Here is a 15727-nt window from a genome sequence, read left to right as displayed (position 1 = left end):
AGGAACAAGGGGTATGATGTTGAAAAGTATGGGCTCACTCTAGGCTAGGGCTTCCCAAAACAGAGGTATCTGACAACGCAGAGAGCAACTGGTCTGTTCAGGGAACTAGGAGCTGCCTGGCCTTCCTCAAGCGCCGTGAAGCTGGTTATAGAAGCTGGCGGGGAGAGTGAACTAGAGCAGCGCTTCTCAAACAATGGGCTAGGACCCACCAGTAGGTCTCAGTGCTGCAGAATGCCCAGTGCCACTTGGTTCGACCACCCTGTGACATGGCTGCCTCAGGCATGCTGCACAGGGTGGCCATGCATAGGCAGGTGTAGCAGCAGGAGCTGGTCAGGAAGCAAAGCTAATATTTTAAATAATATTTTTTTAAAAAACTGGGAATAAAGAGGAAGGCGATAAGAGAAGGAAGCTGTTATAGATGTGAATGAAAGATTAAAGAAAGGGATTAAAGAAACTGGCAGTGTTGGGAGATAGGTTACAATTTAAGTGTGAAGGAAAAGGAGGGAAGAATTGACACAAGAGGAGTTAGAATATTTAGAGAGGCATGTGAAGGAGGAAAACAATAAAAAATAAAATGACTTCTCTATTTAAGGCCCTGAATTCTGCATGAAATGGAAAAGCTATCATTATAGTTCCAGAGCCAATGTCTGTACTTCACTTGATGAAGGATGGCCTATGGAACTCCTAACCTATGCCTAATCTTGATGCTGGCCCTGCCTCCATCACATTGCAAGTGGAGAAATGAAAACTGGGCCAAGAATTATTTAAAACAAAACATGATAACGTAAGTCTTTCAGGTGAAGAGTACACCAGACACATATTTATCTTAAAATATAGGAGGACGTAAGTCATTGGAAACATGTTTGCAAGCTTTATTGAAATAACAGGTGTTAACAGAAGAGAACAACGCATGGATTGATCAGCTGCTTAAACATGATTATTGTTAAAGAACTAGGGAAGCAAGTAGAGAAAATGTATCTGCCATTATTATGGCACTACCCTTACTATAGTGTTAGATTTGATCCAGCATCAACTGCTTGGTAATATATACGAGTGAAATCCTATGCATCCTGTGTAATGGGAGTGAGGAGCGCTGCTGAGGTGGAAAAGACTGAATAATCTTTTCTTAACTAAATCCACCACCAGCCAGTCCCACATAATTTAGAAGAGAGGTAAAAGTTTAGATCAAAAACAGCTTTTAGGTCTAATAATTATACTTCATTAATTTTTAAAGAGGTCCACACAATTATTAATAGTTTCTCACGTACTAAAATCAATAATTTGTGTTTGTTTGTTTTTAAATTATTCCCACACGAGCACACCCCTTCATTTGAGGCCTGCTCTGTGTCACAGTGCCAACCAAGATTGTCTTGGCTAGGATGATGGAGGTAGGAGCAGCCATATTATGGACCTCCTTAACTTGGGAGACCTAATCAACCTTCTCTGTTCACTTATCAGCACTTTGATAAGACTTTTCTTTTTGTCAAGCTTTTGGGTTGATTTAAGCTTTTTCAGCTGCTGTGAGTTGTTGGTTCTGTTTTTAGCTCTCTGATTTATTTTATTATCACTAACTGGTTGTTGTTTTTTAAATAATGATCGTGAACAGCCTTGGGGGCCTCATGTAAAGCCAAATGGCTGGATAAAAATGATTTTATATATTAAAATAATTATATTCTTCTATTCAAAAAGTGATCCAAGCATTGGGATGAGGAGAAGGGGTGGGAAATATGCTACTTATTATGCATACTAGCTAATAGGAACTCTGGCAGTCCTTCCAAAATCATGTATACTGTGGTTTTGACCATGTTTCTTTGGGCTCCCTTCAGCTTCTAAAGGGTATAACCTTGACCTAAGAAAGTGGTATTGGCTCATTTCTGCTTCCAGGCACTGATGCTCCCCACCCCAGGCAGTCACCCATTCCATGCATTGACATTTCTAGAATACCAGTTCCAACAAGCCTCTAAAAACCTAGTCATGAAAAGCTATTGCCCAAACACAGCAATGAGCCTAATGAATGACTGTAGGCTGCTTGAATGAGGTTTGAACAACATTCGCATTAGTTTGTCTGAATAATGTCGGCATCCAGTTTTCATTAATTTCAGCATCACTTTACTAACAGTGTCCCAATGCAAAAAAACACACACACCATGGACACTGTTTAATAAGGATTAAAAAAAAAATCTGAGTTAAGTTAAAACCTGTATTAAGAACTGTTAAATCCATATCATTCAGTTTAGATTACAGTTAATGCTCTGGTTAATGCAGATTAACTTAATGTACTTTCCAACCTCTGGAAGCAAGTGGCTTTTCTCTTTGTAGCCACCATATGTCTGGCTCAAAGTGCACATGTATGGTTTAAGTTCTCCAGGTTACCCAAGAGAGGAATGAGACGATTAACTGCCTCTGAAATACAGGGTCTGTACCCTAACATTACAATAAGATTTAGATGAGTGTAGAATTAAACATATTTATTCATTTATAGCATCATCCATTACACAGAATAAGAGGATGGTTTCCCTACCGGAGGGGCTCACAATATATCATTCTATCATACAATGTTACACACATACTTATCATATTCTCCCCAACTATCTCTATTTCATTAAACAGAATGCTCTTTTCTTACTATCAGCTCTGGTTGATGGTATGTGCTGAACTTCAATCTCCTACAAGAGTTTACTAGTCTTAACCATCTTGCTTGAAAACCACAACAGCATCCCAAGATAATGTATGTGAAGCACTTTGAACACTCAAAGCACTGCAGGATAAATACTAACTACTATTAGTGTTACTATATGCTAGCAAGTACTGAATCTTGAAATTCCAAAAGCGTTCATATTTGCATTGATAGAAATGTACAACTCAAATGTGAAGAACCATGTGTTCTGGGGCTGGAAGAAAGGTTAAGTTTTGTAGTGAAATTTTTTAAATTCTTTGAGAAAACATATTACTAGCCCCCATAGCTTGCTTGTTTGGCTTGTTGACTTCACACTGCAAAGCCATAATTTAATTACGTATTTGTACCTTGGTTTTTCCACCAGATATTGAAAGGGATATTGCTACAAGGATGCATTTCTCTGAGCCTTCCTAGTATACTTCTTAACTTTTTTACTCCAAGGCTGATGTAAGGTGAATTTTCTTTCTGGCTCTGCTACCTGTATTAGGCTTATGCAACTCAGAGGTGCTTATATTTGCCACTCATCTAAAGCCCTCTTAGGGTGCAATCTTATGCATATTTAGACAGAAATAAGTCCTGCAACTAGCAGCATTCCCCAAATAGCATGTCTGCCTGAAGAATGCTGGGAGTTGTAGGATTTTTTTCCATCTAAACACACATAGGATTGCACCCTTATTGTAAGTAGGGTTTAGAAAATCTAAATGTGGGTATTGCAGAGGTTCTTGAAATGGCTCAGCAGGTCTCATAAACTTCTCAGGGATAGGTGCATGTCTCTTCTTCTTGAATCCTCTTTTCATTACTTTTTAAAAGATACGTTTCTACAGACAAGAAGCAAGCAGGGTCACTTCTTGGTCACTTAAATGTAACTTGCGAGCCGAATTCACACTGCGGATTTGGCAATAATTCACTGATTTCGTCCCACCCCAGCACCCCCAGAGCCTGATAATTACATTTCGCAAAAAAAGAAATTATCACCTCCCTGGTGATAATAGAGTTAAAGTTGCAGCTGCTAGGTATGATATCTCACCCACCTGTCACCTGCTTCGAACATTTGCTTCCTTTCTTCCTTCTATTTTGCCCTTCAATTCTAGTCTCTCTCCTAACTACACCTGCTTGACATTTCCTGAAACATGTCCACCCCTTGCTGTCTCTGCTCCTTGTCATATTAGTCAGGCATTATAATAAAAGGCATCTTTTTCCTGCTTAAAGACTTATTTTTTAAAAGTAGTATTCTTCAGGTTAATTAATTTAAAACATTTTGATAGACTAAAAAAAGATGTCCTTGATTAAAATAGGCAGATTTTAAATGTTATTACTTTTAATACATACGTCAATACAAACTGCAGATGGCAAATGCAATCCTAAAAAGGTATTTCTTCCTGTGCGAGATAGGGGCAGAAATGTTATGATACCTGATTTGGAATACACATTCAATTTATATAATTTTTTTAAAAAAATTAAAGACCAGAGAAAGTATGTTTTAAAGAAGAATTTATTAATTGGTCAGTTAAAACTCATGTAATTAATCATTTTAGGCTGTAATTCTATACTAATCTACCTGGAAGTAACCCCCTTTAAATTTAAGGGAATTTACTTCCAAGTCCACATGTAGCTTTTAAAATGAACCCTTGGGGAAATCCAACAGGAGCTGGGAAGCATCCAACTTGGGTTATCCCAAGCGGATAAAGATGGAAATGTTTACATTTGCCCAAACAGAGATGGGGAGGAAATACGCCATGAGCATATGATGAAACATGATAGCCAGTCAAACAGGCCTAAGTGCAGAAGATGCACATGCCAAAGACCTGGGGAGGAACACCATGTATGTTAATGTTAGAAGCCACTGAGCCAAAATGGAATGGGAAAATTGGAGTGCCTGGTTCTAAAGGAGAACCTAGATCTAGTGGGCATAACAGAAACTTAGTGGAATGGAGGATACTAATGGGGTACAATCACCTCCGGATATAAACACTATAGAAAGGGACAGGGGATGGCTTGGTGGAGGTGGTGTTACTCTGAAAATCAAAGAGGGCATAGTGACAAGCAGGCTAGAAAACCTAAAAGGGTCAGACTCCTCCACAGAAGCACTGTGGGTGACAATATCAGACTCTGAAGGTAATTTAGTATTAAGAACCCACTATCATCACCCAAACCAGAATGTTTAGGGTGATCTTGAGATGGAAAATTAAATCAGTGAGGCATCAAAACAAGGAAGCACTGTAATAATGGATGAATTCAATCACCCCACAATGACTGGATAAATTCTTGTTCCAGTTACAACAAAGAGGTTACATTCCTTGACACCCTAAATAACTGTGTCCTAGAACAGTTGGTCACGGAGCCAACCAGAGGGGAGGTGACCCTAGATTTAATCCCAAATGGTGCTGCTCAGGACAAAGGACCCAGATGTACTTGGTTGCTGAACCAATTGGAAACAGTGACCACAATGCTGTCATATTTAATATATATTTAAGTGGAAAATTGCCAAGGAAGTCCAACACAGTCACTTTTAAAGAGGAAACTTCTCTATAATGAGGGAACTGGTAAAAAGGAAGTTGGAAGGGGGAGCCAAGAGGGTTAAATCCCTTCAAATGCTTGAAGGTTTCTCAAAACCACAATATTAGAAGCTCAGCTAAAATGAATGCCACAGAATAATAAAGGCAGCACAAAGTTTAGGAGGTAACCAGCAGTGTCAAGGAAGCTATTAGAGAAAAGAAATCTTCATTCAGAAAAATGGAAGTTTTGCCCAAATGAGGAGAACAAAAGAGAACACAAACTTGCACAATGGAAATGAAAGCAGACAATAAGAGATGGAAAAAAGCATTGTGAGGAGCATTTCGCTAACAACATTAAAGCCAGCAAGAAATAATTCTTTCAGGGAGCAATCCTATGGTCCCTAGACATTGTCTCAGGGCCATGGGATAGTGGGAATTCCTCCACCCAAGATTGGAGACAGTGCTCCAATCCCAGAAAAGGGAATCTGAAATTCGACCACCCCACCCCGCCCCATTGTAGCCGGTATGAAAAGAACCATGCCAGCTGGCCTCCGTATTCAGAAAATCAACCTCAGAGAGGGTGAAGGGAGGGAAGAAGACCAGAGAGGCCCAGATATGAAGTATCCTTCCAGCCTCCTTCCCTCCCCTTCTGAAGTGCTGTTGCTAGACCTCTGCCACTACTGTCACCCTGCCAGTTTCAGCCTGGCAGGGCATTGGATATATGGAAGCCCCCAAATTTCGAGGCTCTCATCTCACAAGAGTGCAGTCCTAGGGGCAATATATCAGAAGTAGGAAACCAGCTAAGGAAACATTTGGAACATTGGATGACAAAGGAGTTCAAGGAGTACTATAGGAGGATAGTGAGATTGCAGAGAAGCTGAATTAATTCTTTTCATCACCATTGTAGAAGATATAGGAGAGATACCTGTGCCTGAACTGATATTTGCAGGAAGGGAGTTTGAGGAACTGAGGTAAACAGTGGTGACAAAAGATGAAGTTCTTAACCTGAATGACAAACTGAAAGCAAACAAATCATCAGGCCTGGATGGTATCTATACTAGAGTTCTCAAAAAACTCAAAAACGAAATTGCTGATCTTCTGAACAAAATATGCAACATGTCCCTAAGATCAGCCTCCATACCAGACAACTGGCCAATATAACACCAAAATGTAAAAAAGGATCCAGGGGGGATCTGGGAAATCACATGCTGGTTAGCTTAACATCTATTCCAGGTAAATTGGTTGAAAGCATTATTAAAGATAAAATTAGTAAGCATATAGAAGAACGAGTCCTGCTGAAAAAGAATAAACATAGCTCCTGCAAAGGTAAGTCCTGTCTCAGTAACATTTCAGAGTTCATTGAGATTGTCAAAAAACATGTGGATTGGGGTGATCCAATAGACATTTTTTACTTGGACTTCCAAAAGACCTTTGACAAAGTCACTCAACAAAGACTCCTACGCAAATTTAACAGCCATGGAATAAGAGAAGCCCTCTTATGGATCAGTAACTGGTTAAAGAACAAGAATAAGAGAATAGGAATAAAAAGTAAATTCTCCTCTATGGGGTGTAAAGAGTAGGATCTGTACTGGGACCAATGCTTTTTAACTTATTCATAAATGATCTGGAGTGAACAGTGAGGCGATCAAGTTTGCTGATGACATCAAATTATTTAGGGTGATTTAAAAAGGGGGGATTGCAAAAAGCCCCAAAAGGATCTCTCCAAACTGGGAGAGTGGGCATCTAGATGGCAGATGCGCTTCAATGTAAGCAAGTGTAAAGTGATGCATGTTGGGGCAAAAAAATCCCAACATGACATATATGCTAATGAGATCTGAACTAGCAGTGACTGACGAGGAAAGAGATCTTGAGGTTGTGGTGGACAGCTCAACGAAAATGCCAACCCAGTGTGCAGCCACTGCAGAAAGGCAAATTCCATGAGAGGCAAAATTAGGAAAGGAATCAAAATTAAAACTGTCAAGATCATACTCCCCTTATACAACTCTATTGTGACCACGCTTGAACACTGTATACAGTTCTTGTCACTGTCATATTGTAGAGTTGGGGGAAATGCAGAAAAGAGCAACTACAATGATCAAGGGGCTGGAGCAGCTGCTCTATAAGGAACGGTTACAACATCTTTAGCTTAGGAAAAAGGCAAGTAAGGGAAGACATAGCAGAGGTGTACAAAATTATCAATGGTGCAGAGAAAGTGGACAGGAAGACATTTTTCTCCCTCTCTCATAATACTAGAACCTGGGGTCATCACCAGAAGCTAAGTGGTCGGAGATTCGGGACATATAGGAGGAAGTACTTCATACATTGCATAGTTACACTATAGAATTCATTTCCACAAGAAGTGGTGATGGCCACCAATTTGGATGACTTTAAAAGGGGACTGGACAAATTCATGGAGAATAAGGCTATCAATGATGCCTAGTCCTGATGGCTATATGCCACTTACAGAATCAGAGATGGTATGCCTATGTACTCCATTTGCTGGGAAATATGGGCAGGAGAGTGCTGTTGCACTCATATCCTGCCAGTGGGCTTCCCATGGGCAGTTAGTTGGCCACTGTGTGAACAGAATGCTGAACTAGATGGACTTTGGTTTGATCCAGCACAGTTCTTCTTATGTTCTTAAGACTGTGCTGTATGAGTTTTTAAATTGATGACAACCCTATAGTGAAGTTTCTACAAAGGAAATTAACCTTATATGCCACTTAGTCACTAGTTTTTAATTTTTTATTTCTTCTTCAGCTTTCCATCCAAATTTAAATCATACAACTATGAAGCTACTCAGTCCAGTTTTTATTTTTAGAAGCTTTCATGAAAGGACCCACCCACTTCTCCAGCCGGAGAAAAGCAACATGAAAACTTAATAATACACATATCAAACACTACGATTACACTGTGACACCATAGGGGAAAATTAAAAGGAAACTATTCGTCTTGCAGGGATCATATTAGGAAAGATAGCACCACACACAGTACGTGCATATGTTGAAAGTGAGTTGCTTTCAATACAAACTGCCACAGTCGTTGGCCTCAGCCTCCCACACACAGAATCTTGCCATCAGAAAAGGTTACACTTGACATGTGACCCCTTTTTATGCCATTCCCATGTAAGCTGAGACCAGAAACCAGCAACAGAAAAATCAGGGAACGGTTCAGAAGAGAAATTGTGCTGCGAAGGAAAGGACAGGAATCACGGAACTAGCTTCATGGGCAGATGTTGAAATATATTCCATCTGAAGCATCTTATCCTACTGCGTTGGTGCTATGTCAAAATCATGCAAGCAACAGGTCTTTAGCAAATCTTACCCCAGGGAGGGTAGGAGAAGAAGAATAGGAAGTCAATACAGTGGTGTTTTGTGGTACTCACCAGCTGACCTGCTTTCTGTTTCTCTTCAAAGATGCCACTCCTCTCCTGCTGGAGGGTCACATTCAGACTCTCACTGACTGCCTCCCGCTCCCTTTTGGCTAGTCGGAGCAGCTCCTCTTGGACCAGGGCCTGCTCTTGTTCATACCTGTAGGGGAAAGAAATGATCAGCAGATATTTGGCTACAGGCTCCCAAATTAAGGTGCCAGCTGTCTGGGTAAGAACCACGCCAGGCAGAGTTGTGATCTATTTGGCACGGTCAATGATTCATGACACAGGGTCATCATTGCAATTTCTGGAGCACTGTGGACTTTGAAATAATTCTGCAATGAAAAATCCAATCAGAAGGTGACCAATTTACAACTGGGGTCATAACCAATTATTGTAATATTCAGTTGTTTAATGACCTCCCAAGGAGAATACATTATGTAATACATCATATTATAGATTACACATGCCAGAATATCTTCACAGCCAATAATGACAGGACGGAGAAACATTTTCATTGTCCTAAAGCAGAGGCGTTGAACCTCAGGTGCAAATGCCAAATCCAGCCCATCTGGGGTCCCAAATCGGCTTTCCGGAGTTCTCCAGATAGCCACACCACCTTTCCCCTGACCACCAATGAGATGGTGGTTTCTCAGGTTTTGGGTAGTTTTCTCTGCATCCTAAAAGGTTGGCATGCCACTCCTAAGGTTTAGTTACTGGCAATAAGAGCTTTAAGCTAAAATATGCCAGCATTTTGGAGGCTTGCTCTTTGCCTCCAGCCTTGCCCATCACTGGAATGTGGCCAAGAGTATCCCCAGAATTGAATTCGGCCCTTGGACTGAAAGAAGTTTGACACCAGTGTCCTGTGATATAGCAGCACAGAAGTGATAAAAGGCATGCTGACAACTTCACAGCAGCAGAATCCCGTCCACTGTGCTATTGCCTTTCATCACAGAAAACACCAGCCACAGACAGTAGCCTTACACACACAGCATGTACGGCCTCAGAAGAACAGAGCAGTCTAGGTAACGAAAATATCCCACCTCTTGTACAGATCCTCCTCTGCCTCCGAGGGTTTTCGACCCAAGTTCTCTGCTGTCGGTGGACAGATCCCTGGGGAAAAAGAAACAAAAAACTAATTATTGCGGAAGAAAAAGTTTCCCATCTCTTTTATTAATGAGAATATAAAAGGTTTAAAAGGGTAGAGAAGCAAAATCTCAGCAAGCTGCTGAGCTATATTAGAGAGTAATCTATAACAGGATAAAACTCAGCAACAGAAGTCTCAATGAAATCTAACATCAAGGCAGAATAAATTACTTCTGAACCTACGAGTGTGTCTTCAAGATTACATAATAAGGATGGGAGCTGTGCAGAGTTCATCCTCACAGCAGAGAGGCTGTTACGAAGTTTGGAACCCCCACAAATAGACACTAGGAAGCCAATCAGGTTATTTTTAACCATGTTTTCTTTAGCATGGAGCATTAGTTTCTGGCAGTCTGGAACTGATTCACTAACCCACAAATCACTCTGGATCCCTTAAAACAAGAGAACGGGTCCTAAAGGAACAATTGACAAGATGAGCCAAGAATGCACATTTGGGCACTACAGAGAAAATCAAGAACCAGCTGACTTAGGTAAGCAAACCATTCACGAGAGACCATTCTTCATAATGAGCCATTAAGCAGAAAACGAAACAGCTGAGCTTCATCAGAATTCCTCCACTTCTTCCTCACTGGTAACATCTGGAATTGGGTTGTGAACTTCTGAACACCCAGGACTATGCTATGTGCATATGGTACTTTCCCCAAGCACCAAGAAGCAGCCAACTTGCATCCATTCTTCCGAAATGACACCAGTCACAAATAACACTTTGCGCCATTACAGTAAATGCTGCACAGCATATTACAGTAGTCTTTTCAACATACAGAGAAGATCCTGTTGGTATTCTAAGGTATGAAGAAAAGAAGACTGACACAATACATCAGTAGTCCAACATTTCCAGACCTGGGACCTGCCCTCAACTGTACTCTGCTACATGGGACTCACTTCTATTTTATTTTTTTACTATATATGTCCATCTTTCTGCTTCTTTCTGTCACCCCACCCTTTCTATTTGTCTACCCACCCCCCGTACCCACATTTCTTTGATTTTTACTCTTTCAAATAAAGGTTGTATTTAAAAAAATCCAAAATAACATGGCAAACATATCCCTGGAGTGACCTAACTTAGGCTGCACTTCAAACTCAGATTGGGTTAGCAACCCACCAGTTGAAGACCAACAGGTTAGGTATCTTGGTCTCTCTCTAAACTCAAAACCATGATGCATTATTTACTGTCCTGGTTCTCATGCTGGCTCAGACCAAAGAGAGCTTTAGCTATAGGGAAGTACAGGAATGTATTAAATAAATAAATAAAATATCTACTTCCACACTCTGTTCCCAGTGGCTAGTCATAATTTTATACATCTCTATCATGTACTGCCCCCCCGATACTTTTTTCCTAAGCTAAAACCCCTGCAAAGTTGTAACAGTTCCTTATAAGGGAATTGCACCAGTCCCTTGATCAATTTGGTTGCCCTTTTTGTACTCATGAGAAAAGGAAAGTTGGATTCCACAAAGCTCTGGTCCAGAGAAATCAGAACTCTGATTTCTTTTAAGCAACCAAAACAAGTAATACTGAGGGCATTCAGTGTAAGGTTGGCCAATATTATTATCACATCACATTCTCTGAACTATTTATGCTGTACTGGTTCAAAATAATCTGCACTAACTAGCTAAAGACTGCAAACCTAATATTGACTTGGATGTGAGCCCAAATGAAATCAGTAATTCATGTTCAGAACCTGAGCAGTATCACAGAGCAGCCATGTGCCCATCTAAGTGGAAACAGCATGCACTTGGTTACTTAAGGTAATTGGTTCCTTAGAAATGCCTACATCTTGATGAAATACAAGTGTGCTGTAAACAAGGTCTCCAGCCATCTGTCACTCATATGGATATGACAAAAAGCAAGTATGTTTTAAAAACTGAGAGACAATACCTGGAGACACCTTAGATTTCCCTTCTGCAGTTTGCGACAACGGCGGAGGAGACAAAGAGGGTGAGCGCTGATCCCTTTTAGGTTGGCAAGGTTCCTTCATTCGGTTCACTACATCTTCAGAAAGCTAATACAAATAAAAGGGGATGAGGAGAAAAGACAGATTAGTGGAATTATATATAGTTAATACATCTTGGAATTTGGATGAATTCCCAATCTACTTATTTGAGGTAAAGAAATCATAATTTATGTTCTGCCTTCATCTATCTCCCTTCCACCACCACCCTCTCTCTCTCATCTGGAAATTACGCAATGCTACTTCTTACCCTTAGGATTAAAACAGTGGGCTGGATCACATGATCAAAACAAGCCACAATGGCTTGTTGTGAGCTGCAGCATGTTCCAGGCACAATTTACATAATCATTGCCCAGCCACGGCTTATGTCGTCTGAACCCATGCAGCATGACTTGTTGGAGGGTTAAACAATCTTCAAATAACCCTACAACATTCCATGGGTTATTTGAGGATTGTTTAAGCCTCCAGCAAGCTACGCTGCTTGTATGATCATGCAAACTGGGTCAATGACAAGCACACTTGAAGGAAACAATGACTGGTCAAAGTTTTAGTTTGCTGTCTAGTGTGTTTCCCTTTTTCTTTTCTTTTTACTGCTGTTTGCTTATTTGTCTTATTAGGAATTGTATTAACTTGTTGTGATAAATTATTTGGTAAACTGCCACGAGTATGATTTATCATAGGAAGGTGAGGAATAAGTAACTAAAATAAAATGCATTTAGGAATGAAATGGAAAAAGGATAGGCAAGTAGATATTAATTTCTCATTTTAACATTCTGAGGCAATGTTGAAGGGCAAAGTCATTAAGTCTGAAAATGTCCCAGAAAAATAACATTCAGGTACTTCTACTCATGTTAACTGTATCCATGTACCTGTTTCATGTTTTATTTTGTATAATGCCTAGAAGGATTTTACCTTTAAAAGGTAGTATAAAAATGTTAAATAAATAAAATAGAAAGAAACAAAATAATTTTGGCAAGACAAGAATACCAGATTTATATATCATATACAGGTATATTTATTAGTATGATATTAAAAAGGAAAAAAAGAGCCTAAGGCCACAATTCTATGCATGTTCAGCAGGAAAAGTCCTGCAGCTCTCAGCATCCCTTAAGCCAGCCATGCTATCACTGCAGAATGGCTAGATTCACACAACATGACAACCCGCATTCAAGATTGAGCATGGGTTGAGTGTGGGTTGCTGTTCAACCATGGCTTGTCCTGTTGTATGGACCAAGCCACATTAATAAACCATAGCTTGTTAAGCACGAACAATGCACAGTTTATAACCAAAACAACAAACCATGAGTTCTCTTCACAGGTTCTTCGTGCTTAACAAACCATGGTTTGTAAGCACAACTGGGTTTACATAACACAACAACCCATGGTTCAGTGACAACCTACAGTTCAACCATACCCAACTTTGAATATTGGTTTTCATGTTGTGTGAATCCAGTCATTGTTAACTCTCACAGAAAACAAGACCAAGGTTATCAAGACTTTTTTTCTCTCTCAAATCACGGCCCCTATTTACAGAAGAAGAAGAAAAATCCAGATGTATGTGCTGAAAGCTCTACATTCTACTAAAGCTTAAATTGCATATCATTTTCTCTATAAAACTTGTTAGTTCTCCACAGGTTTAAATGAGATTTCATTACTAAAGGCCTCAACACATTTTGAAACACTTTTTAAAAAATTGTTAACACATTAAGCTAGAAAACTAGTTTTAGTGCTAATTATGAAAATATGCTCTTAGTTGAGGATTATATTGGCTTTCTCACAGCCGAGACAGACTACAGGCCAAACTACACGTTATATGCAAACATATGTATTAGAACCCAAGGGGCTGCTGTTTCTATAGAAGAATTATCATACGACAGTGCTGCGCTTTTTTTTATCATGAAAGTTTAGTTTAGTTTGAAATAAGGTTAACAAAAGAAAGGCAACAAAAAGAAGCACATACATAATAATAAATTGAAATCACTAAAAAAACAAGGCATTCACTACATATAAATCTTAGTGTATAACTGATATGCTTATGGAACATCTAAAATAAAACTGTGTAAGTAAGCACTCAATACCTAATGAAAATAAAAATACAAGTAATACAACATATAAAACAAGCATGTACAAGTGAATGTCATTTTGTGTGCATTAATCAGAAAAAAATATAAGCAACTGTACTTGGTTGGCACTTTATCAAAAGTTTGAAGTGCTTCAACATAGGGAATGAATGCAAAGCGCTTTTATGAAATCTAAAGGCCTTTCCCATCAGGGAGTATATCACTTTAATTAGCTAGAGAGTTGCTCACATTAGCCAAGGGCAGTGATGCATCCACCTCTACAGAACAGAGGGCAGCAAACCTAATACAGCTGTTGGGGCCAAGATATATGTGCATATAACTGGGTAATGTTACTTACTTTAAAACACTGAAAGTAAATCTAATTGTATGTATATTGGTTTTGGTTGTTTGAAAGTGTAGCTGTATGGTGTACACTTCGACTGCTTTAAAGGTCGATTAGACAAATTCATGAGAATATATCAACGGCTACTGGTCACAATGTGACTTTATATTACCTCCTGTAAGAGAGGCAACATGCCTCGAAATACCAGTTGCAGGGGAACAAGAGCAGAAGAAGGCCATAGCCTTCATGTCCTGTTGTGGACTTCCCAGAGGCATCTGGTTAGCTGCTGTGTTAAGAGAATAATGCAGCTAGTTGGCCACTGTGTAAACCGAACGCTTTACTAGATGAACCTTTGGTCTGATCCAGCATGGTTCTCTTATGTTATGTCTCTGATTATGCGTGTCAACTGCCCAGGTAAATTCCCCATTCCAGAGGTCAATCATGGCTTTGACAGAGTCATCAGTCCTGGAGACAGGAAAAATCCCTCAGAACTGTGAGGAACCCATTTGGATCTATCCATCTATAAGAGCAGACTGTTCCAATAGGTCTCTACCCCTGCCCTGCAAAGGAGTGAATCTAAGTGAAGTAAATCTAAATCCTAGATAAAATGTTATTAAATTTGTGATTAACGAAATCTCTTATTTTGAGATAAGAGGGACTGGCTGGCGAGATCACATTACGCCAGTCCTTTTACAACTTCATTGGCTGCCAGTCCAGGTCCGGGCCCAATTCAAAGTGCTGATATTGACATTTAAAGCCCTAAACAGTTTGGGGCCAGGTTATTTGAAGGAACGCCTCCTCCCATATGTACCTACCCGGACCTTAAGATCATCTACAGGGGCCCTTCTCCGTGAGCCCCTGCCAAAGGAAGTGAGGCAGGTGGCTACTAGGAGGAGGGCTTTCTCCACTGTGGCACCCCGGTTGTGGAATGAGCTCCCCAGAGAGGTTCGCCTAGCTCCTACACTGTACTGCTTTCGTCGCCAGCTGAAGACCTTTTTATTCACTCAGTATTTTAACACTTAATTTTAACTCAAATTTAAATTATACTGTTTTAACTCTGTATTTTAACCTTATATCAATTGTGCTGCGTGGTTTTATCCTGGTTGTGCTTTTTATATTGTATTTTGTATTTGTATTTTTAACTTGTTGGTTGTTTTATGATGGTTTTAATTTTTGTGAACCGCCCAGAGAGCTTCGGCTATTGGGCGGTATAAAAATGTAATAAATAAATAAATAAATAAATTATTAGGACAAACTTTTGCTTCTTCCTTATCTCTGCCTTCCCTTTTTTTCTATTGTTTTCATTCCTTCTTTTATTTCTGTCATACCACTTAATCTACCACATTGATTAGTTCTCATGCCAGAAGTGCTTGCAGCATGAGTATGGCTAAAACAACCCACCTTTTACTCCTCCAAGCCATATACTGTACACTTGGAGCTGACTAGGCTTTTAATAGTTTCCCTTAGTCAGTATCTTCATGCCAAGGAGAAAGCAGATACTAATCAATGAACTCCAATACAAATAACATTGCTTAAATCTGAATCAGTGGTTTCCATAGGGAGAGGTGGGTAAGAAATAAATTTATTAATTATTATTATTTATTTGAATTTGTAACCCTTGCAATGATTGCAATTTGCCTTTTAGTGTTTTTTGCTCTGTACTTGCGGT

The 15727-nt window shown here is 39.7% G+C and overlaps 1 protein-coding gene across 1 annotated transcript in view; it reads right to left on the bottom strand.

The window, feature by feature from the left end:
• Window positions 1–15727, bottom strand: part of CHCHD6 (coiled-coil-helix-coiled-coil-helix domain containing 6) — a 214713-nt gene that overhangs the window by 197096 nt on the left and 1890 nt on the right. The window contains exons 2-4 of the mRNA XM_063121377.1: window positions 11583–11706; window positions 9586–9655; window positions 8558–8702 (exon numbers count right to left, since the gene is read on the bottom strand). Of these exons, the coding sequence (XP_062977447.1) occupies window positions 8558–8702; window positions 9586–9655; window positions 11583–11706 (339 nt within the window). The remainder of the gene's footprint in view (window positions 1–8557; window positions 8703–9585; window positions 9656–11582; window positions 11707–15727) is intronic.

Source organism: Elgaria multicarinata, chromosome 3, assembly GCF_023053635.1.
Source record: "Elgaria multicarinata webbii isolate HBS135686 ecotype San Diego chromosome 3, rElgMul1.1.pri, whole genome shotgun sequence".
Lineage (NCBI taxonomy): Eukaryota > Metazoa > Chordata > Lepidosauria > Squamata > Anguidae > Elgaria > Elgaria multicarinata.
This window is presented reverse-complemented; position numbering and strand designations above follow the sequence as displayed.